We start from the raw sequence: 24,273 nt of genomic DNA on the forward strand, positions 1-24,273 counted from the left end.
GCAATATTTTATTTTTTGGGGATTTGTCTGGGCAAATATTTTATTTTTTTTGGATGGAAATATTTAGCACCATATAGAAACATATTTCTTTTCTGTTTCCCTAGCCCATCCATTCATCTTTTGTTTATGTCATGTACATACCGTAGCTGTTTCCCTTGCAAATATGCCTTTTTTTTTTTTGCTTCTCCCTATCCCTGTGGAACCTCCAGATTCCACTTACCCCCCTCTTCTTTGCTTCAGTCCAGTCCAATTCCTAACTTTTTCTTTGTATATAGCAGCTGTCCCCAATTTAATAGTATTTGCAGTAATGTTGGCAAATCTGGCCAACAGCAACATACATATACCCTACAAGGGACTCCAACCATACAAGCCTAAAGCCTAAGAGAAAAAAAGAATTTTTAAATTTTAATTTAAAGTTATATTCAATAGTGAATTTCATTTGAGATACAGTAAATAGCAATATATAAAAATTGGAATATTAATTTCCCATTAGAACAAGGAAAAATATCCAAAGTCGCTTGGAAGGCCATCTAAGAGACAAAGAAGTTATGAAGAACTCTATTCCTGAGGCTTCGGTTATACCTGTGAATACCTGTGGGGACAGTTTGCTGAGTGCATGGAGGTGAAACAGAGCTGTGAATTTGAAACTTCTTTATCCATTGGGCAGCCCAAGGATTAGATGATGAACAGCTGTCATTAATTATTTCTTCCTACAAGAACTATGGTATTAAAAAGGGTCTTACCTGGCATCACCAATGTGACTTACAGAGAAGAGCGATTGAAACTGCTTTTTGCATGTTGAGATCTGTCCAAAAACAAATTGTGACAGATTTAAAGACTTGGATCCAACTTGAGGCTCTTACAAAACTAGGGAAGGTTTTTAGCCTGTGTTGCATTGTGGGAGTCTACTAATCTTGGTTTATGTGGAATCTAGAAAATGGACTGTGTGGGGTTTCTATGCAAAAGCTTTTTGAAGCAATGACCATGTTTTGTATCAAGTTTGGTGAATCACAACGTTTATGGAATATTATACCTTATAATTTTTAATAAAAGGAAAGGGAAATTAATAAACATAATAAAAATAGAATATATATCAATTGTATGTGATTGAAATCAAATAAATTAATGGTTAAAACAAGCTGCTATTGATTTTTCACAATAAAGTGTTGGGAAGTCCTCTGCCAGTTGAGAAGCAATAATAACTGTCAAGTTCATTTTTATTTTAGCTTTGGTGGGCTTTGTAGGGAATGCCTGCTAAATGTTTCTTGCACTATAAATGAAGTTCAAAGGAAAACCTTCTTTTTGATGCTGAAAGGGGCAAATTGCTGAAAGTTACTATATAATTTTTGCCAAGTTGTTTGACTTCTTATGAATGTTACTGTGGTTTTCTCCTTTCAATAATAGTCCCAGTGTTTTAAATTAGGGATGACTCACAAAGGATTTTATATCTGATCTAATATCCTGTGTAATATGCAATGTAATATAGCTGAAATCCATGTCATTGTTTCGTTTTAAATGTCTTGATCAATGTTTTTGTAAACAGTTGTCTAGTGATTTTAGTTAGCATATAAGCACTTAGGTTTTTTTTTATATGTACTGACAAATTTTAACTATCAAAATAAAGAACATATTCGAGAATTTAGTACAATACTCCTATTCATTCTTTTTCTTTCATATGGAAAACACTGAGCTAGCCTGAACTTTAAATGAATGCCCAACTGTGTGACCTGTATTCTGTTGTAAATTTCTCATTGAAGGAATAATACAAAATTCTGTACAGAGTATTGTTAGGATTTTTAGATTTTTATGCTCAAAGCATCTTTTTATTTTCAAGATGCTTTCACTTACTGTTTTTTTAAATGTCAGCAGCGTATGTTTTACATGGTATCTGGCTTTGTTTTCACATAATACTGTATATGGAATAATCTGCAGGAATGTGTAGAAATAGGATTTGGTTCAGAAAATTGTTTGTGAAATGAAGTTTGCAGAACTTAACAATGAGCCAGATATCCTACCATATTTGGTCAGATCTGTTGACAAAAAAAATATGTGCTTTTTTTCTAGTGTATAGTGCAGATTGTTTGTTTGGTTTTTTTTTGGTTTTTTTGGATTATCAAATGATAAAATAGGCACATTATCTCATTTAATGCACATTTTTTTCATTGAATCTCCTGAATTTGCTTTGTTTCATGGACCTCCTACTAATTCAGCTGTCACTAATTCAAAAATCTATGTTGAAAGTCTTCTTGTTGTACGTTTCATGGTTGTAGTTGGACATTAATTAGTTCTGGGTATGAATTGACTCTCTTTAAAAATGAGAATGCCATTTCATGGGCAAAGAGATTGTACTTGGGAAGCTAGTTCTTTGATATCTTTTGATATCTTTGATATCTTTGATTTTCTTTAAAAAATAAAAAAATAGAGCTGATCTCATCTCACATGTATTTCCCCACATTTTGTATATCTACACTTTATGATCTGTAGTTCTGTTTGAAGGAATATTCTTACACATGTGCAAAATAGTAAATTATTTTTATATATACATAAAATCAATTTTTAAGCTCTTGTTGCCATCTGGATTGCCTGAGCTGGATTAGATAACCTCATATAATGAGAGCTATGTTCACTTTAGAAATAGTTAGCCTTGCTTTACTGCCCTTTTGTTCATTAGGGCCTTGGTGTTTTGAAAATAAAGGGCTTAATCCTATTTAATATCCCAAGACACGTTCTTACTTTTTAAAAATAGTACTATAGTCCATGTGTATATACCAGGGCCACTCCAGGATTGTTAAACTCCTTTTCACTAATGGTGATGTAAGATTCCTTTTTCCAATATTTTTCAGCAGGACTGTTTCAGTGTACTGTATTTTAATACTTTTTAAATGAATTCTGGTCATGATGTACCATTATGAGGAGATAATAATCATTGTTCAGCAACGAAAGGAGCATGATGTATAATCCAGAACCAGCCCTTTAATTATACATCATCTATTTTGGGCTATGAATGCCATGTATTTTGCCATATTCATTGCAAGACCCCCTATGCTAAATGGCTGTTTCATGTTTTCTCTGATTTAGTTGTTTACTGTGAAAATGAAACAAAATGCCAAGAGTAGAGTTAATGGATGCATTCACCATCAACTATCTCTGGCTGTCCACAAACTAATGACCACATTCTTATACAATAGATTTGTCCCCAAGGGGTCATGCTGCTGTATAAGTTTGTTGTAGTGACGATTTATAATATACTTACTGGGCAGTAAATTGGGTAGCATATGTGGAAGGTAAAAACTTGTGTATTTCTGGATAGAAGATTAACTAAACTTGTGAAACCTGAAGCAGAGATGTGTAGAAAGCAGCTATTTTACTTTCAGTAACAGATGGAAGGACTAATATTGCTTTGGCTTTATTACTCTTAGTACAGTTCTTCAGGGGGACTTCATGGAAAAATATGGAAAAAATAAACTTTCTAAATGGTATGCTGATATAATTGAAGTTTGAATTAGAAATCAGCTATATGTAAGGTTGCATAAGACATCTGAGAGCCAGCAATGTATTCTAATTTATTCAACTCCAAACCTGTCAACATTTCATAGTCCTAGAATGTCTAGGGCAGAGTTGGCGAACCTTTTCGTCACCAAGTGCCGAAACAGGAGCGTGCGCACATGCAGGGGGGAACACCAGAAACTGAAAGAGCAGCTCCCTGGTGTGCATGCACACACTGGAAAGCTGAGCTTCTGGTTTCCAGTGTGTGTATGTGTGCCTGTCACCTGGTCTTCCGGTTTCCAGCTGGCCGGCGCGCATGCGTGCACCAGAAACCAAAAACTCAGCTTCCCAGCATGAGCATGCACGCCATGGAGCTACTCTTCTGGTTTCTGGTGTTCCCACACATGCACGCCAGAACCAGGAAGAGCAACAGGTGACGGCTGGCGTGCCCGGAGAGATGGCTCTGCGTGCCACTTCTGGCACGCATGCCATAGGTTCCCCATCATGGGTCTAGGGCCTGCAAATTGAATGAGGTTGTCAGTGGTTTTTTCCCCTTTCTTGTCCAAAATGTGATTGTATGATTTGGATTATAGTGTCCTCATAGTCCATTATGCTAATATTGTATTACTACATTTATTTATGTTTTTGCTCTTATTGGATTTAATCCTGTGCTGACTGCCTTGGAAATGGGCTGCTACATACATTGATATAATAAATTCTAGTATGCCTCCTCTTCTTCTGCATCAGAGATTGGAGCATAAATTTGGATGATTACCATATTAAAGACTTGTTTGCAAAATGTAATTAATATACATTAGTAATTGTTGACTTCCTTGTGCTTAAGTACCATCTTTGCAATATTCCCCTGGTACTATTATATGTTTTTTGGGGCCTGATAAGTAAATAGTGTGATTTTTCTGACTGAAAGTATCCAATTCCGATCTCTTTCAATTTGCTGATGCCTAAGATGCCATGTATAATTGATTCATTCATTTTTTACTGTGTTGAACTTTTCCAAGTACATGCTTGGGGGGTTATATTGGACTCACAGCTCCTGTTCAAAGAGCTGGTAATAGCTATAGGCAAGAGGGCTATTGCATAAGTACTTCTAGTGTGCCACTTGTACCTTTAGTTGGACCAGGTGGGCCTTCAAACAGTCATTCACACCTTAGAAAGCTCATAAATGGATTACTATAGCATACTTTATGTTGTGTTCTGGCTGGACAGGGACATTCCTACCCCTAGGACTTTCCACAGACCAATCTTCAACTGGATCAACATGCGCCGGCCCTGGACTGTCTTCCTGTACCCTGGGTGAGTATTCTCGAACTGCCCCTCTGCTACTGGTAGGTGTTGGATTGCACGGTTCGTTATTGGTGTCCCCAAATCCCGGCTCAACCCTATCCATACCCCTGTCCGTCTGTTCACTAAGCTCGGTAGGCGGCACCTTCCTAGCCCTGATTTGATCCTGGTGCCGACGCCAGACTCTACCTTGACCCATATCTATTTTATAAGAACACGGCCCGGTTACATCTATCACCCATCCGGGAATCCACAACGGGGAACCCCCATAATTCCTGGCATAAACTGAATCCCCCACCCCGAAGGGTCTGGTTGTACTATGGGAGTCCAGAGGTTTACTAGGGGCATATAGAGGATGCAAGTGATCCAAAACGGTCCGTAAACGCCGGCCCATAAGTAACTCTGCGGGGCTCCGGTTTGTGACCGGGCAGGGTGTCGTGTGCTGCACTATCATATACTCAACCAAACGCTCCAGCCACGCACCCGGACCCATACGGCCAAGTGCGTCCTTTGCTGAGCGAACAGCCCTTTCCACAAGGCCATTAGCCGCTGGGTGGTAAGGCGAGATGAGGCAATGCCGAATGCCCAGCCTTGCCAGAAACAGCTCGAATACTGATACCGTCAGTTGAGGACCATTATCCGACACCAGAAGGTTGGGCAACCCATGTGTGGCAAAAAGTGCGTGCAAAACCCTTATGACAGGGTCGGATGTGGTGGAGTGCATTAGCACCAATTCCACCCATTTCGAATACGCATCTACGACCACTAAGAACATCTGCTCATGGAAAGGGCCAGCAAAATCTAAATGTATGCGGGACCACGGAACCATAGGTTCCTCCCACTCATGGGCTTTTTCTTTAAGGGGCAGTGGTCGTGACTCCTGACAACGCTGACTGTGTAGCTGAAGCTACACTGGACAGCCATTTGGAAGCTATAGCTGGTCAGAATGCAACAGCATGGGCAGTGGTGGACATACTTTCTTATGCTCAAGTAACAAAATGCAGCTTTTAGGTGCTGGTCATCTTTACAAAGCTCTTTGTGCTATGGACTTGATTATTTGAGGAACTATTAATCCCTGGTTCTTTCTGCTTGTCTAGTGTGACCAGGCATTATGTACATGCCCATCAGTTGAGTAGTGTTGTCTTGTGGAACCTGGGCAGTCTTCTCTATCATAGTGCTTAGTCTCTGGAGATCCAGATGGGTCCCATCCTGATGATGTTTAGGAAGCTATTAAAGACTGTCTATTCTTCCAGGACCTGGGACAGAATAACAATTGAGCCTCTGCTGGATGTATATTTGGTTGTATGTTGGTGCGGATTAGTTTTTCTCCTTTGTAATTTTTTACTTTTTTAATTATAAGCCTCCAAGTTTCCACTGTAATTCAATCTTTGCAGCTTCAGATTTTCTTTTCTTTTCTTTCAGAGTAATGTAACAACTAGTTATCCAAAAGGCTTTAATCTAGCTGTCTCATAAACACTATTAGTATTCCAAAAGATTCTCGGCTATTCCTCAACAGGATGAATGCCAACCAACCCGAGAGGACCATGATTCATTATTATATTGTCAATTGCTTTTACCTTGTAATCTCCTTGGTAAAATAAAGAAGTGGTTTATCATTGTTTGCAATTGATCATCCACTTCCAGCATCTTCCTATATTGCAGTTATTACCCAATACAGTATAGATGTCTGCTTCTTTAGCTGGGATGACTGCCGCACCTTGAGTAATCTTGCTAGAAGAATATATTTTTGATCTAAACGCCTGGAATACTTTGCGCATCCCTCCCAGGAGCACCCCACCCCACTACACAAACCACAATGAGGAACATACAAAACTTAAGAGGGCATTTTTAAAAAAACACCTAGGTCTGAATTATTTGTTCATCGTTACATAATTCCCTGAATGAGGCTTTGTCCAACTACTGTATTAAAAGATCTGAAGAAGCTGTTTTATTTTATAGGCTTGGTAGAAAAATAAGATTGCTGAAATGAAAGTACACTTAATAGATAAGGTTTTTAAAGCCATTGATTTGAGTTGGTGACAGATGGTGATTATGACAGATTTTCAGTATCATTCACCATTGTATCTTACTAGAGAGGCTTTTCAGCTGTTTGAAAGACATAATGGTTCACTGTAGTCCACTTTGAAGCAGGATTTATGGACAGGTGGGGGAGGAAATAACTTGAACTTTAGAAACTTAAAAGTCAGTTGCAACAAGGCACAATTGTTGAGTGTTGGTCCATTATTTGTGAGAAATGGTGCTCTGCTTTTGGAAACATATTCTGCTTTAGCCTGGGTATTTTCTAGCTGTGTCATCTGTAGCTCCCAGAATTTCACAGCCAATTTGTCTGTTGTGGAGAATTCTGGAAGATGAAGGTCCCTTCTATGGTCCCTTAGTTGTTGTGGAGGCTTGCATGAAGAAAGTCTTCTTGTAGCTGAGAAGGATTTTGCTCAGTGGTATTTCACTGTGAGTTCCCATCATCCGAAATGAGGGGATCTTTCTTAGGCAGTGTTTTGCTGTGGAATTTTCTGTTTCCAAAATGACTTGCCTGCTTAGTGTTTTTATAGGTGTTGTGACCTCTGACGTTTTAGTCTCTGTCTTGCTTTATATTTATATTTAGTTTTATTAAAATGACATGGACATTTTGTATTGAAGGCCGATATAGAAAAGTTTAACTTAACATTTACATACATTTTTTAATGCCAAAAGTATGTTGGTGAAGGAGGAACTTCCTGCTTTTGTGTGCGTGTGTATGTGTGTGTGTGTGTAGGGGACTGATTTAATTTTTTTGACAGGTTTCATCTAAAATGGCTTTAAAAACCTTACCACTTTATGACTCATCTAGGAGGGGATACAAGCTGTAATCTATATAGACATGACATTTTTTGAGGTTTTCCTCAACAGATGTGTTAGTAGATGGATTTATTTTCTGTTGTTCAATCTAATTAAGATGTTGAGAATACCTTCATTTTGCCTGATGTTTAGCCATTCTTGGCAAGCAGATATAGGTATTGAAATATATAATCTTGACCTATTTCCTTTGTGCAACAACTAAAGCAGTTTTATATTATACAAGTGTGATAAGATTCTGCAAGGAGAAAGTAGGAAACAGAAACAGTAAAAAAAAGTTTTTACATTGCTGAAATAATCACTTTTTCCAGAATATGCTCATGTGTATGTGTAGTGCCTATAATAAACTACAAATAGATTAAAGCTATAGGCAATAATCCTGTGTAATGTTTGCTCTTAAAAATAGACATTTATGTTGTGCTTTTCTTTATGAAGCAAATACAACAGATTTGCAGATCAATAATGATCTTTCTGCCAGTCCAGGTAGCTGACCTTTCTTAGCATTAAAATGATAGATGGTGAGATGTAGTAGGCAAATTGTCAGACTAGGAATAGATAAAAAAATCCACCTTCACTTCACGGAAATACAGGGGTGACATTGGGACAGCCACTCTCATTTAGCCCACCCTATCTGACATATTTGCTATGGGGCAAATATGAAGAACAAGCCCCATTTAATTATTGGAGGAGAGTCAAGTGATAAACCTAACTCTAACAAATATATTGTTACAGTTAGTGCCACGGAGACTTAGTATAGCGAATCTATTTATTTGGCTTCTTAAGATGAGAAACAGTGAGACCTCCTTTATCCTATTCCTGTATTAGTTTAATGAAGTAATTTTTAAAGTTGAAACAAAAATATAGATGTATATATGTGTTTTTGCACTTTGCCCAATGTACACAACTTTTGCAAACATTTTTAAAACACACTTCTGTATAGCATTTTATCAATTTATACAGTTTTGCATGTGCATTTTCCTAATTAACATGAACTTTTAATTAGCGGACTTTTTAAAACTTCACGTATTAGTTAAAACATGCCAGATAAAGCATGTTGCATTCCAGTGTAAACTAAGCCATTTTTAAAATTTCTACTTCAATATTTTTACTCCTCAATAGTAGTTACATCCTCAATATTTGTGGATGCTTAAATACTGGTGGGTTGGATATGTGACTTCTCAGTGTGATGAATTATGGAAAATGGATGTTCATATTAAATAATATTTATATTACACTTAAAAATGAGGAAATAAAGGAATAGTAGATAATAGAAATGTATAAATGAGATATGAGATATAGTTTATTTTTAAGAGGCAAGGTGGCACAGTGGTTAGAGTGCAGTATTGCAGGCTACTTTAGCTGACTGCTTGCTGCAGTTTGGCAGTTCAAATCTCATTGGCTCAAGATTGCCTCAGCCTCCCATTCTTCCGAGGTGGATAAAATGAGGTCCCAGATTGGGGGCAAAATGCTGACTCTGTAAACCGCTTAGAGAGGGCTGTAAAAGCACTATGAAGCAGTATATAAGTCTAAGTGCTATTGCTATTATTATTTTTAATTATAGTTTGTGGATTTTGTAGTGGGTTAAGACAGACTTTTCCTATCTGCTTCCATCTGCTAATTACCATCAAAATAGTTCAGTTTGCCTCAGTTCAATGCTGGCCAGGAATTTAGGAGCAATATTTGTTTGGTTCAGCTTTCGCATAATGGACAATCAGATCCCTCTGCTGTTGTCCCATCCCCACTAATATTTTAGTGGTGGGTTAGTAAGAATTTCCATGCCACTATTATGATATAATAGTAGCTGTTGGTATGCCTGGTTATTTAATTTATGTTAATGAAACTCTATAACCCAATTAAAATAGAGTAAATAGGTTTGCTGAACTAGATAGTAATTTCTAGTTGTTTGTTTCATTATATTGAGGTGACATCAATATTGACAGTTATTTTTAATTTTGTGGAGTCAAACAATTGGGAACCAATAATAGTTGTTTATATGCAAAGAGATTATGTTCAGTTGAAGAAGGTACAGCTAGTGCCTTTACTTCACTAGTCTTAGTCTTGTGGTATTGTTTTAATTTAAGCTTATTAGGGGTCTCAGTGTGTATGTGCCTCTGCTTTTTTCCTCTTGATCGATGGGCAGTAACTGCTGCTTAAGATGATAATTTGAACTAGGCTAATATATTTGGGAATTCAAGCATGTACTGCTTTGAAGTCTGTAGCAGTGGGAGGAATGAAAAAAGCCTAGAGCAGACATCCAATAATGAAGCATGTTAAATCAAAAGAATTAAACTCAAAGTTTAAGGATGCAATTTCAGACACCTTATAAACTCTCTTTCATATATATATATTTACACAGACATCAGTCAAGTACTTTTTCAAGCCATTCCATTTTTCTGTCTCTGCAGAAAGAATTTTTCTACCTTCCCACAGAAAGATTACCATCTTATGTTTTTTATATAGAAAAACCAAGCCATTAAATAAATGCCAACTGTAGCTTTAATGTGTTTCCATCTGTGTTTTTTAGTGGAATTGTTTTGTTGACTCTGACAGTTGGACAGATTTGAAATGTATTGTTAAATAAATATGGAATATTTAATTATATCAACAGAAATCCAGGCCACTAGTTTAGAGCAGTTTAGAGTAAATTGACTAAGAATTGGACATGCCCCATGGAATTTTTGCTTTTCATTTATTTATTTTTGAAAATGCTTCAAATTTGGCAACATCCTGGGAGGTGTCCTATTTACAGGTGCTCTTGGTTGGACTCTTGGTTGTGTGTGTGTGTATGTGTGTGTGTGTTTGTGTCTGTATTTGAAGTACAGGATTTTTTAATTTTCTCAAATGCAGAGTTTCTAGCCAGACGATTTTTTTTAAAAAAGACAAACAAAATGCATTTGTAGAAGAAATTAGAGATTTTCTAAACAGCCAGAGGAATGACTTATAGACTTTACATTTACCTAATGCAAATAAGAAAACAACCTATTCCTAGACTTCTGGTATGCAGTCTGGGTTTTTGGTCCAGAGCACTTAAAAAAAAATATAGGCAAAGTAGTTTTGGAATAAGAATGCCAAGTTCTTCCAGACATTGTTGGTTCAAGCCTGTGTCTGAAATAGCTTATAGTTGCTTCTTGCAAGCTGATATTGGACTGAAGTTATACCTATTTTTACAGCAGAACAGCTAGATTATTTTTCATATAGTTTATCTGTGTTGATCCCAAGATTGAGGCCAGGGATACAGTACTCCTTGCCTAGATTTGGTTGCATATCCCTTCATTAAAGGGTGACAAATTTGGGGGGAAAACAGGCTGTATACCATTTAGTTTCCTAAGTAAGGTTAAAGAAGGATAGCAACTATAATATTTGTACGCTTTACAAATGCAGGACATCAGCAGCTGATTGACAAGCAGCAAACTTCTAGGCTGAATTCCAAAAATACGTTTTTCATTTGTGCAAGTAGTCCCAAGTGTCTACTTTTGCAAACAATCATGTTAGTTGAGCCAAGAATATGTGGCACTCAATTACTGCAACTTTTAGAGTCTCAAAAGTTAGTCATTTTCTGACTATGTCGTTAGGACTGTAAACAAGTTGCTCACATGGGAATTGAATTCGATAAGATCTACACTAGAGCACCTTCTATAAGTGAAGTTAATTGGTTATTAGTTAGTATAAGTTAGTTCCTGGTCCAAGATATAGCTTTTCTATATGGGCACATAACAGTGCAATGTCATATGTCCTCTGTTTAAATTGCACATGGGTCATACATCTGTGAGTGCAAGATGAACAGGAAGTGCTAGAAAAGCATGATGTTTGGTCATTAACAGCTTACCAGTTGCTATTGTGTATACACAGGTTTTCTTATCTGAGAATATGTACTTTCTCCATAATGATGGGAACAGCAGTCAGGAATGGGTTAACTCTGTCTGTTAGCTGCTAGGATTGAGTCTGCAAACTGTTAAGCCACACCTCTTCCTCCTGCTTCCCAGCTTTTAGACTCAGTCTAGCTGGACAGACATATTCTTAATGAGCTGACCATTCCTGACTGTTTTTCTAGCTGGCAAATTGAACTTCTACTTACAAATTCTGCAGGGACAGCCCCAGTTTGGCTGAAGGAGCCTCCCTTATCATTCCAGTGTGAAAGGCGACTCAGCCCAAGCCCGCTGAAGGCCACATGGGTGGTGAGAGGTCTGCCGGCTGGCAGATCTCAGGGAAGCGCTCACGGACGTAGCCCCAGACTGTTAACCCACAGGGGATCTGAGGATTTGGCCCCATTTGCCCCACAGAGGCAGTACCCACGAACCTGGTTCCGTAGCGCTTGCCTGGAGGCCTCGGCAAGGAACATTGGCGATTAATGCCGAAGGTAGTGCCTATGAGCCTGGCTCCATAGCGCTAGCCTGGAAGATGCAGCAAGGACGATTGGTGGCCATTTTGAACAGCTGGGTAAGATTGCGCCAAACAGAGACCACCATAGGAGGCTCAAATCTCTGTGAGCCTCGCAGGCAGCTGATCTCAACACCTTGGGCCAGCGTTCACAAGCCTAGCTCCGGCCCCCAGGACAGTTTTGCCTCAGGAGGGATTAGCAGTGCGGGGGGTTTAGCCACAGGCTCTGACCCTTCCACTATTAATCTGCTGCAAGCCACAAAAGGGGCTATTTCCAGCGCTGTTGGTTCTCTGAGCTTGGCGCACACACAACCTGCGGTGATAACTTGGCTCAAGCCTCACAGGCCTAGCCTCCCATTCCAGGGGTTCCAAGATGGCTACCGCATTTTCTGGGCACCCTTCATGAACAAGACAGTGAGCACGAGACAGGGCCCTCAGGGTCCAGGCATTCAAAGCAGGGCAAGGCTCGGTCTCTCGCCTATAATAAGCCAAAGAAGGCCTCTAAGGCTTCCGAATGGGAGGCTCAGCAGAGGCACAAAGCTATTGAGTGAACCATCCAGAAGGCCCAAAAGGAGGCTGACAAAAAGAAAAGGAGTCTCCAGAGTAGTGAGCCTCCAAGACCACAGCTTTCTGCTGGAGGACAATCTGAGCTGCCTGGTATTCCGGAGGAGATCCCTTCAACAGCATGGTCCCCAGATGGCAACATAGAGCAGGATCCTATTCTACCCAGCAACAGTGAGTTGCTTTTTGGCACTATGCCAGCTCCAAGGCTAACTGAGATCCCTTGGGAGCAACTGGTGGAGCATAGGATGTCCTTGGCTGAGGCAACCTTCATGCCCACTGCTGCAGGCTTGCGGCCTGATCAGCCCTGTAAACCATAATTCCCATCCAGTATGTCTGCCTTGATTTCTGACATTATAAGACAGGGCATTGCAGCCGGGTTGCAACAGAGGGCAGCTTCTGTAGCCTCTGATCTTTCCAGGGCTCATGTTTATCATCAAAGACCTCAAGGGTTGGGAGACTCCCTACCATTCAATGACCCAGACTGCTCAATTGCTTCTTCCAGCCAGGCCTCTCTGTCAGGGGAAGAGATGCAGTGTAATATAGACTTGTCTGACAACGAAGGCCTTATGCCTGACCAGCCAACCTTTGTGGGGCTGTTTCACCTTCATCTTTTTATGTTCTTGCTTCACAAGGCTAAGATAACTACCCAACAGGGCACTGTCCAGGCAAATCCTGGGACTGCCATGGAGTCTACTGATCCTGCAGACCCCTTGTTTGCAGAACCTATCATAGAGTCAGAGGAAGTACCAGCTCCCAGGCTCTTTCTGGACATTGTGCAAAGACAATGATTCTCCCTCGGATCAGGGCCCAATCCCAACAGTTTGGACAGGCGCTTGTACAACATGGGATCAGACCTGGCCAAGGCTCTGCACGTTCCCGCAGTTGACACCCCAGTGGTGGCTCTGTCCTCACAGTCAAATTTGCCAAGACCCCCAGAGGAACATCTCCATCCTGAGGCTAAGAGATTGGAGCAGTCGCTGGTCAAGGCCCATCAGGCTTCGGCCTGGTCTGTCAAGGCAGCCACTGCGGCATCCTTTAACAGAGCTTCATTGCTCTGGTTGAGACAATTGCAAGACCGACTGCCAGTCACTGATACAAGGTCTCACCAAGATCTCAACAAAATAATGGTGGTGATAGAATTCTCTGTGGACACTACATTAAATGCCTCCAGATTTGCAGCAAAAGCCATCAGTATGCTAGTGGCAGGCCGATACCAGGAACAAGTGGCAGCTGGCATCCTTCCCATATTCCGGGGATAAATTGTTTGGAGACTCCCTGGACCCTATTCTAGTCGAGTCCAGGGACAAATGCAAAATCATGCCTAGCATGTCCAGATGGGTGGAATCACGCCTGGCCCCATATTTTCATCCTTCCTCCCTCCTTTCCGAGACCGGACAGTGGACTTGGGGCGCAACAGGGGCAAAGACCCTTTCCCTTCAGACAGGGACAGGGGCGGGGCAGGCAGGGACAACGGTATCCACCCAAACAGTCCTTTCGGGGTTGGAGGGATCGTTCCTTTCGACGCTCAAAATGACTGCTCATCCGATCCTCCGATAGGGGGCCGTCTGGCGCTATTTGCTGACCACCTTGGATGCTTGGGTCAGGGAGATGGTGAAGTCGGGCCTTTCCCTGGAATTCCTCCCCCCCCCGAGGCTCTTTGTCCACTGTCCTGTATCGCAAGATTGGAGAAAGCGGCACCTCATGGGATTGGCCATAAAACATCTATTGGACATCCAGGCCATACAGCAGGTTCCAGAGGGGCAACATGGATAGGAGTTTTACTCCTGGCTATTTGTGATACAGAAGGCCTCGTGAGATGGAGGGCAATTCTCGATCTCAAGACTCTGAACTGTCATATTGTTTACCGGCGGTTCAAGATGCAGTCACTCCAGACCATCTTGGAGAGTGGATCTGACGGAAGCGTACCTTCATGTCTCCATCCTTCTAGCCCACAGAGTTTCTCCACTTCCACTATGCAGGGAAACATTACCAATTTCGAGCATTATCGTTCGGCCTGTCCTCTGCCCACAGGGTGTTCACCAAACTGATGGCCGCACTGGTGGGCCATCTCTGAACTCTGCCTATAAGAATCCAGTTTTATCTAGACGACATACTTATCCAGTCAAGTTCGGAACCCCTGGCAAGGTGGGACCTGGATACAACTATTCAGGTCTTACAAAATCACGGCTTTTCCATAAATCTGGCCAAAAGCCATCTGGTCCCCTCTACTCAATTGCTCCACCTGGGGGCAATCATAGATACAGTGGAGTCCAAGGTATATCTTTCCCAGGAGTGCCAATCCAGTCTGAGGGAATTGGCAAGACGTGTCTGGACGGAATGTTCAGCTTCTCTGCTGCTGCTATCACAGCTTCTGGGAAAGATGGTTTGGCATCACGACTCCACAGCAGGGCTCTGCAGTGATTCCTCCTCCCATATCAGAGGGCTTGCCAGAGTACAACCCCAACCAGAGTGCAGGTTCCACCAGAGGTCCTCATTTCCCTCAAATGGTGCATGTCCGACACCATCTCCAAGGGCTGCATGTTCCGAGAGCCTCATTGTCTGACTCTGACAACCTACGCCAGCCTCATCGGCTGGGGAGCTCACCTAGGATCATGCATGGTTCAAGGTCAGTGGACTCAGGAAGATCTGAGCCAGGACATCAATTGGTTGGAGGTCTGATCCAACCAGGTTGGATTCACCTGGCTCTCAAGAGCTTCAAGGAAGTAGTCCCGAGAAAGGGCGTGTCAGGTAAGACCAACGCCCCTTTTCACACTATAATTTCTTATGCACATAAATTTTCATACATTTTTTTGAAACAATCACTTTTTTAAAAACTACCAATTTCTTGGTGACTTGATCACTTTCTACTTTACAGGTATTCCTTGCTTATTTACCATTCAGTGACCATTCATTCTTATGATGCTGCTGAAAATAATTTACAGCTAATTTATGACCATTTACAACCTTTGCAGCTTCCCTCAGTCATATGATCACTATTAGACTCAGTATATATTATCCTATGCCTAACTTGTTTTTTTTTTCCTCCCATCCACCTGCTCTACCTTGCAGAGCAGAGAGATTGGAGAGAAAGGCACTGTAAGAGAGTAAGATGTTTCCTCTTCTTTACATTGAAAGCAGTGTGATCACGCTGGCAACCTGGGTTAGGAGCCAGAGATGCACTATGCAAACAACTTACAGTACTCTCTTGAAATCTCTTCCTCTCCAATCTCTGCACTCTTTGAGGGGGAGGGGGAGGAAAAAAAGCAAGATTTTTGCAAGCAATCTAGTCTTTGCTTGACCCTTTCCTGCTGCAGATAAAATTGCTTTGCTTTTATCCATGTGTAGAAGAGCTAGCAGTCTACTCTCCCCTCATAGACAAAGGCATTGGAGAGGAAGGGATTATGGAGAATACTGTGAGCTGTTTGTGTAGACTGCCTGCAGCTTTTAGCCCTGGGCTGTGGAACATTTGCATTGTTTTTGATGAGTACAAGTCAGTAAGCAGACACTGAACATTCCAAGGGACAGAGGAGTGGTTAGGAAACAAACAAAAGCAGAAGCTGTGAAATTGATTAGTCTTGCCTTTTTTCAGCCAGAATCTGCAGTTGTAGTTTATAAGAGTTCCCACTTAGTGACCACTTTGCTTAGCTGTGGAGTTGTCAATCCCAATTAAGATTGTTAAACAAGAACTACCTGTATTTCAGAAGCTATGAACCTGATCTTAGTCCCTTCTATTCAGTTTCACAATACTTATTTAAAAATTCCCTATTCTTGGTAGAGTATCCCACAAATGAAACTGATGGTACCACTTATTGTCTTTTGCTTGTTGTCCTTGGCAGCACATTGAAGCCACAATTCCTCAAAATAACGTTCTTAAACAGACAGACTTTGTGTGTATCTTGAAGAAAAACAGGGGTAAAATACGAACTGGGCATTCTGAAATGCTTTAACACTCATACAGAGCCGACCCTTGGACATAATAGGATATGCTTATATAGATGAAGAAAATGACTCTCAGTTAACTTTTTCTCTACCTCTATGCCTTCACGAGTTTTCCACTGTTGCTTTGTGTATTTGTAGGTCTTTTGTGAGACCATTCTTCCTTAACCGTGGTGTCCTCTGTATCATGTGTTTGCCTATAGTTTTCACTGGCAGCAATTGTTCTTTCCACATTGTCAATTCAAAATCTTATTAGAGCAGACATTGTGGACTCCGTTTTTAACAAAAACCTCTCGGCTTCCCACATAATTAGCCATTCTGGCTAGAGCTACTGGGAGCTGTAAATTAGAAACAGTTGCCCTATATCATACAGTTAGGAGAGAGTACTTATTCATGAAAAACTTTAATAAAATCCTCATTCATTCTTCAAAAATAGAAGTTTTCAGAAAAATGGATTTAAAATCATTTGATTTGGGAGTGGGGAAATATTCAGAACTAACTCTCACTGACTTGACTAGATGCTGGTTTTAATTACTTAGGACTTCAGCTTAATTTTAATTTTTGCTAAATAAATTTTTTGGATCAGTCTGCAGTATTAGTGGATTCTTATATACTTAGTAGCCATTGTGTAAACAGTGGGTTATTGGTCACTTTACCTCTCAGAAGAGCAGTCTTTCTCCCCCTAAAAGGGGGTGAAAATTTAGGTGTGTCTTATACACCGAATGTAGTCCTGCCCACCCACTGGCCCCCACCCTTTGGTCTCTGCCTCCCAGCAGTTACCTCCTTGCAAGCAAACAGCAAGAAAAAAACAGCTCCTTTCAGCTTCAGCACAGCCTAATTAGCACAAGTTGATTGGATCAGCCTCCCAACTCTCAGCTGATTTACTCTCAGCTGTTTTGTGCAGGGCTCTGCTGCTTGCTGCAAAGAGGTAAATTGCTGGAGCAGATTTTTTCCCCCTTGTGCTAATCAAGCTACGCTGAAAACGAAAATGAAAGTAAAGCAGGCTGTTTGCTGGAAAGAGGCAAAATTGCTCAGAGGCAGAGGGAGATTACTTTTTCTTCTTTTCCTCACCAAAAAAGGTAGGTGCGCCTTATACTCCGGCGCGTCTTATACTCCAAAAAATACAGTAATTAAAAGTTTAAAGAAACTTATACTTAAAAATCTAAATAATAAAATACAAATCATCCACAAATTATGACCACATTTGGAACTGGAATTTCCATCACAAGTCAGCGCAGTTGTGTAATGCGAGTCATCACATGATTAGACCTGATTTTACGAGCACTTTTATCATGGTTGTTAAGCGAATCCTGCTTCCTCAATTGACTTTGCTTGTTGGAAGTTGGCTGGAAAGGTCACAAATTGCAATTACAGGACCCTTAGATGCTGAAATTGTCGTAAATGTAAGGCAGTTGTCAAATGCCTGAATTGCAACCACATGACAATTGGTGTGGTATGACAGTCGTAATTTTGAGGACAGATTGTAAGTCACTTTCTGAGGCCATCATAATTTTAAACCATTGTTAAATGAACAGTTGTAAATTGAGGACTACCTGTAGCTACCTGGAACTAAAACTGATCTGGGCATTTTTTTAAAAAAAATAAATCTATTTTGCTAGCCAGAATTTTAAAAGAAAAAAAAAGGTCAGGACATGTAGAAAAATTGAGAAGAAAAACATTTTGGCTGCAGAATAATAAATAAAACCTTAATGGAAATTATATACCTATCACCAGCATCTGAAATACACTTCTAATGAACAACATTTAAAAAGTGTCTGTTCTTTTATTGTGCTTATAATATTTATGACTTGGAATGTCAGACTATTTATCACATTTCATTGATGACAATGTTATAGCATTCTGTACCTGTACTCAGATGCATCACATCTATTACATTAGAATTGTTTCTGTTATCATAAAATATTTTTAATGTTATGTAATAGACTACCCGAGATAGTTTCCTTTCTTAGTACTTTGGTATAAACATCAAAATGTCATATTAGCTGTTGATTCTCCTAATGTATCCAACTTCGTTAATTTTAAATTCTCTTAATTTTAAAAATGCAAAAGCTTGCATTTTGCTGGCATCATCTCTCTTCCCCATATTGTTTCGTAGGCACTCTTAAAAATGTAAAATAGTGGGCCACTTAATATTTCGTTTTGAAAAAAATAAAACAAAATAATGATGGGGAGTGGGAAGGATCCTTGACGCTGAAAACTTCAAAGGCAACATCCTCACCAGTTTGCCCTTTGAACAGGCTTTCTTCTGCTTCCCAAAGTAGCTACATTGTGGGAGCACTCTTTTTTTTTTTTTTTTTTTTTAAAAATCAACTGTACGCTCACTAGTCCAAAGCAAGTAAAGAAATACTGTTAAAACTCTATCTCAGTTAAGACATGTGCTAGGACTTCCAGGTTCGATCTGCCATGGCAGGCCCCTGGAGTTTGCCTGGTTATATTTCCAAAGAGGTTCATCATTGCTTCCTTCCCAGGGCTGAGATAGAGGAATTGGCCTAAGGCAGTGATGGCAAATCTTTTTGCCATTGCGTGCCAAAAGTGTGGGGAGGGTGGGGTGTGTGTGTCGTGTGTGCGCATGCCCATATCCATAATGCAATGTCCCCCACGCCCAACCCTGTGATGCCCAACACCCTGCGCATGCGCGCACCCCCCTCCCGCGCCCCATTTTAGGCCTAGCAGGCCTCCCTGAAGCCTCCGGAGGCCAGAAACGGCCCATTTCTGGACTTCCGGTAGGCCCTATAGGCCTGTTTTTCACCATCCCCAGGCTCCGGAGGCTTTCCTGGAGCCTGGGGAGGGCGAACACAGCCCATTTCCAGACTTCCGGAAGGCCCGTTTTTCACCCTCCCAGAGCCTCCATGTGAGCCCTGTACTTACCTGGCATCCAAAACGGGCTATGTGGAGACTCCTGGGAGGGAAAGGGCGGCGTGGGCATACCCTGCTGAAAATCAGATGGCCGGCACGCGCACATGGGCAGTGAAGGCAACCTAGGGCAACAGCTTGCGTGCCCGCAGAGATGGCTCCATGTGCCACCTGTGGCACACATGCCATAGGTTCACCATTACGGGCCTAAGGTCACCCAGCTGACTTCATGCCTAAGGCGGGACTAGAATTCCTGGTCTCCTTGTTTCTAGCTTGGTGCCTTAACTGCTCCCTCAAACTGTATCTCTCTTTCTCTCTTTTTTTCATGAAGAAGAAAAGAAGAAATGTGATTCTATTTGTTGGCTTGTTGGATTTTTATTTCACCTTTCAGGAAAGGTGTGCCTTCTCAATTTTTCTCTCTTAGCAACTGGCCCAAAAACTTCTTGAGAGTTTTCATGACTGAAGCTGGATTTGAAACTAGGTTTCTGTCATTCTAGGCGAACTCTGTCCTTGTTATACCATACTTAACAAACTTAATTGTTGGGTGATTTGAATTTCCTTACCAAGGAATGTAGTATTCAACCCCAATTAATTCTATTAACTGGGGACAGCAGTAACAATTCTAGTGATTAAAGCAAAAGAGCCTTACGGGATATGGCAGGAAGAAGATTTACATCTTTCCTAGACAGCCTCTTGTAGTAGCAAGAAGGCTTGTTTGCCAGTATTTTGGGACAGACAGTTCCCATTTTGTTGCAGAACTAATAGTACTGACCCAGTTAGTATATAGCTTCTCAGAAAATTGCCAATAATAGCTACTACTAGTCAGTCTCTGTTTGTTATTATGCAACTGATGTTTCTGGTTTTTGGCTGAATTTGTTATGCTGGCAGTTTATTGTGGAACAATATATGCTACTTTTGACAGGCTTTTGTTGTCTGTTATATGTAAATGTAACTGCACGAAAACAGAATGACAAATACATCAGTAGGTTCTGTAAGGAAAAGGGATATACTAGGAATGGAAATATTCTGACAAATTTAAATTAGAAAATATACATTGCCATTTAGAATCTTAAGACATGTTTTGAAAAAAAAGAAGATCAGGTTCTTTAAGCAGTTGTTGGCTGCAGAGGAAGTATAAGACTTCCAATAAATAGCATTCATTTATAAAAGAAAGCTCAAGTTAGGACTGGCTTATTTAGTCTAGACATCATTTTCCTTGCCAAAAGTTATTTTTCTCAACTCTGCCTGTCATAACTGTTTGATAAAGGGAGTCCAAGATTTTTTTTATATATATCAGGATAATTTTCTTGAGCTCTAGATGAGTGATATTTGAGCTTATACTATAAACTGTAATGATTTTAAATTTGTCTCAACAAGGAGACCAACACAACTCCCACAGTAATTTCTATCTGCATAAAAGCAACATAGGGAATATTAAGTTTTCAGGACCCATTGATTATGTTTGGCCACTGTTGGATCCCATATATTGATTTTAACATGCCTTTTGGTGTTAAGAGCAAGTTTTAAACCTTTGTCTATTCATATACTGTAGGTAGCTGAAACTTTGAATTGGTGAAAGGCTGATTATTGAAATGTGTGGTTTCCTTGTTACAAGTTGTATGTATGTCAAAATGTTGCTATCAATTCCCAGTTAATAATTCATTCCTGTAAATATAAGCAATTTACTTACATAGTAAATGGTGAACTTTTGTGAAACCAATAGGCCTAAAAACTGTTCCACCTTGGCCAGGCTATTCCGTATATTATTATACCTTGGTGGTGGCTTTTACAAGAGAAGAAAGATACAATGACAATAAGCCAGCAATCACTATTGCTGTGTATGAATGGAACCAGTATATAAACATACGTTTTTAATGTGTAATCAAGATGATGATGATGATGATGATGATGATTATTATTAGTCCAATTTATATGGCGCCCTTCTCTGTAGACTCAGGGCAGCTTACAATGCATTATAGCAATAGCCTGCATACTTTTTTTGTATATACCTGCTTATTAGGGCTTTCGGCCCTCCCAAGCGGTGTTGTTCTATACAAAGTTGGCTTATTGCCCCCACAATCCTGGTCCTCAATTTACCTACCTTGAAAGGATGGAAGGCTGAGTCAACCTTAAGCCTGGTGAGATTTGAACTTGCGCTAATTGCAGGCAGCTGGCAGCTAAGTGCTAGCACTTAACAGCACTTTAGTCCCCTGCACCACCAAGACATAAATGATGATTTATTACATTTGTTACAGCCTCCTACTCCAAAAAAATTCTAAAAGATTAATGATATCAGTAAGGAAAAGAAAGTTTCTAAATTGTTTGAGAGAGATTGGGAGGTTTTGTGCTTGCAAAATCTTTTGTTTTTCATTAGAACCCCAAGATCCATCAGCTGGAGAAAGATGCCAAAAAGAAAGAAAGAGAAAAAAATGGGGGGGGGGGGGAAATGAGAGAGAGGGAGAGAGAGAGAATTAAAATTTGAAAAAAATCAGAATTCACAAATTTATTTGAATGCTAGAACTGAAAAACGCAATCCTACATCAAACACCCATCCCTAGCTTTCCAAGCTTTCTTCATTTTAGCAATATAATTTTTAGGAGGAAGAAGTAGCAATTTCATTGTGGTTTTTATTACAGTGTGGAAGGCAAAAATTCTTGCTAACCTCATGCAATTAAATAAACATCTAAAAGAAGTAAATCTACTTCTGCATATCCTTATTTTATTATATGTTCCTGGCTGCTGATTTAAATGGTGGGTAGACTACTGATATGTTGCAGGCTTTTGTCCACACCAGGAATTGAATGTTACTTATTATTTATAATCTCTGAAAATCAAAGATGTTACATTAGTAACAATGTTCAGTTAATTAAGTATTTGAATCTCTTTCAGAATCCACAGTAATGGTATTAACAATTGGGTTTATTCCAGTAGCATATGGCACCTATCTTTTTTTCCCTTTCTCCTCCTTTTTTCCCATTACTCTAAGCTTAGAGCTGAAGTACACACTTATGTCCTGGTGAACTGAGAGTTTTAAGTCTTCCCAATCATAGGAATCATAGGCGCTTACTGGGGTTCAATTGTAAGAAGGAAGGGTTGTGATTTTCTTGTATGTTTGCAACTATCACATAGCAAGTTTTCCTAGCTTATTTTTTTTAATATCAAGATTTAAATATGTTGCCATTAGAAATTATTTGTTCTTTATGTTGTTATTAATTTAATTTCTGACCAACATAATGTTTTCCTATCAATTTCTCTATTTTTCTTATTTCTTCAAACAGAATTATCCCACTTTCATCCCAGAGTTTGATGATGAATGTGCATCATGGCCAAACACATGAATATGTTATCAAGCCTAAGTACTATCCGTCAAAGAAAGTGCTCTCAGGAGAACAGTCCACAGAGAGCTCTTTACCTCTAAGAGTGAGCCAGGATCAGCTTGCAACATCATATCAGAGTAAGTATGGCTGAAATGCTGCAGTGAAATAAACAAACAAAAGTTAAAAGGAAGTTATGTTATTATAATAAGTGAAAATCGGTAGTAAACGTCTTCTATATTCACTACACGGACATATCTGCGAATATACTAATGGTTGAGTTCAGCTTGAAAGAGACGTTAATTTGGAATCCAAAATGCAAAATTCGTATTTTTCTTCCAGCAAAACAAGAGCTGATGTGATGGATTAAGACAGGGAAGGTTCAGATTCCAGTTCAACTTTAGCCATGGTAATTCACTGGGCAACTGGGTGAGTTGCTCTCTCTTGCAGGTTCATGAGATTTTTGTAGGGAAAGAATGAAGGGAGATTCCCATGTAATCTGCTTTTGGTTCCCGGGGGAAAAAAGGAGGATTTAAATCTAATAAATACAATCTGTGATTGTGCACAAAACAAATAATTGTGGAATTCTCCTGGATTTCATGAAAAAAGTGGGCTGAATGTATATGTGAAAATCTCAATTTGCAATCCCAGATGGCCCTGTGTAAAAAGCTGAACAGCATGGAAGATCAGATGGAGCCCTATGGAATCCCTAAAGCATAACTTCAGAACCATCTTTCAGAATTATTAAGACTTAATCCAATTTTATGATTAGGATTGTCATTGGTTTCTTGATATTAAAAGAGTTGAATGATTCAAAATGTTATATACCATTTCTGCATAGTCCTGTATCAGAATATTGTGATATTCTGGGATCAGATGATATCTTCAGGATTCTTCCACTGGTACAAGAACTTTAGAATCTTTGATAGCAAAATGCTGTCTATTAATTTAGTGATTTAGATAAGATTTAAAGATAATATTTATGGATTTGAGTTGAATAGCAGCAGACTCAACCTTTGTTCAACAATCTACGGAACTTCAAGAACAAAATCCATTCACCAAAAAAATCATTTCTTCTTTCTCCTTCGTAATCCTCAAAATCATTCTGATAGATAGTGGAAATTTCTAGAGCTGATTTTGATTACTTTGATCCAAAGAGGAGGAGGAGGAAAATGCCTTGTCCTACATTGTCATGTCAGCCTAGATCAGACAAGAAACACAGCCAGATGAACTATTTCTACTTTATTGTAAGACTGCATTAACCAAACCTTGCAAGTCTGAAATTACAAATTCCGCTGTCTCATTTAGAGTCTGAGAACTTATTTCTGGTCCCTTTTGAGCCTCTTTCTCCATGCATTATGCAGCTGCAAGATAGCTCTTATCTGACAATTCCCTAGGCAACATCCCTCCCTCCTCATCCTTTCCCTGTCTCCAAAGGGCATTTCCACATACCATTGACGTGTCAGCAGTAAGCACTTCTACTGTTGGCAATATACCATTGTATTTAGCATTTAATTAAGATATATTACAGTATTGGCCACTTAGCTTTTTTAAAAGAAAGCAACTTCAG

The 24,273-nt window shown here is 39.8% G+C and overlaps 1 protein-coding gene across 3 annotated transcripts in view; it reads left to right on the forward strand.

The window, feature by feature from the left end:
• The window catches only part of LTBP1 (latent transforming growth factor beta binding protein 1), a 192,719-nt gene that overhangs the window by 35,643 nt on the left and 132,803 nt on the right, over nt 1-24,273 (forward strand). For all 3 annotated transcript variants that reach the window (XM_034428126.3, XM_087883051.1, XM_034428127.3), the window contains exon 4: nt 22,668-22,843. In XM_034428126.3, coding sequence (XP_034284017.2) covers nt 22,668-22,843 — 176 coding nt within the window. The remainder of the gene's footprint in view (nt 1-22,667; nt 22,844-24,273) is intronic.

Source organism: Pantherophis guttatus, chromosome 1 (genome assembly GCF_059756535.1).
Source record: "Pantherophis guttatus breed Tessera chromosome 1, ASM5975653v1, whole genome shotgun sequence".
In the NCBI taxonomy this organism is placed as follows: Eukaryota; Metazoa; Chordata; class Lepidosauria; order Squamata; family Colubridae; genus Pantherophis; species Pantherophis guttatus.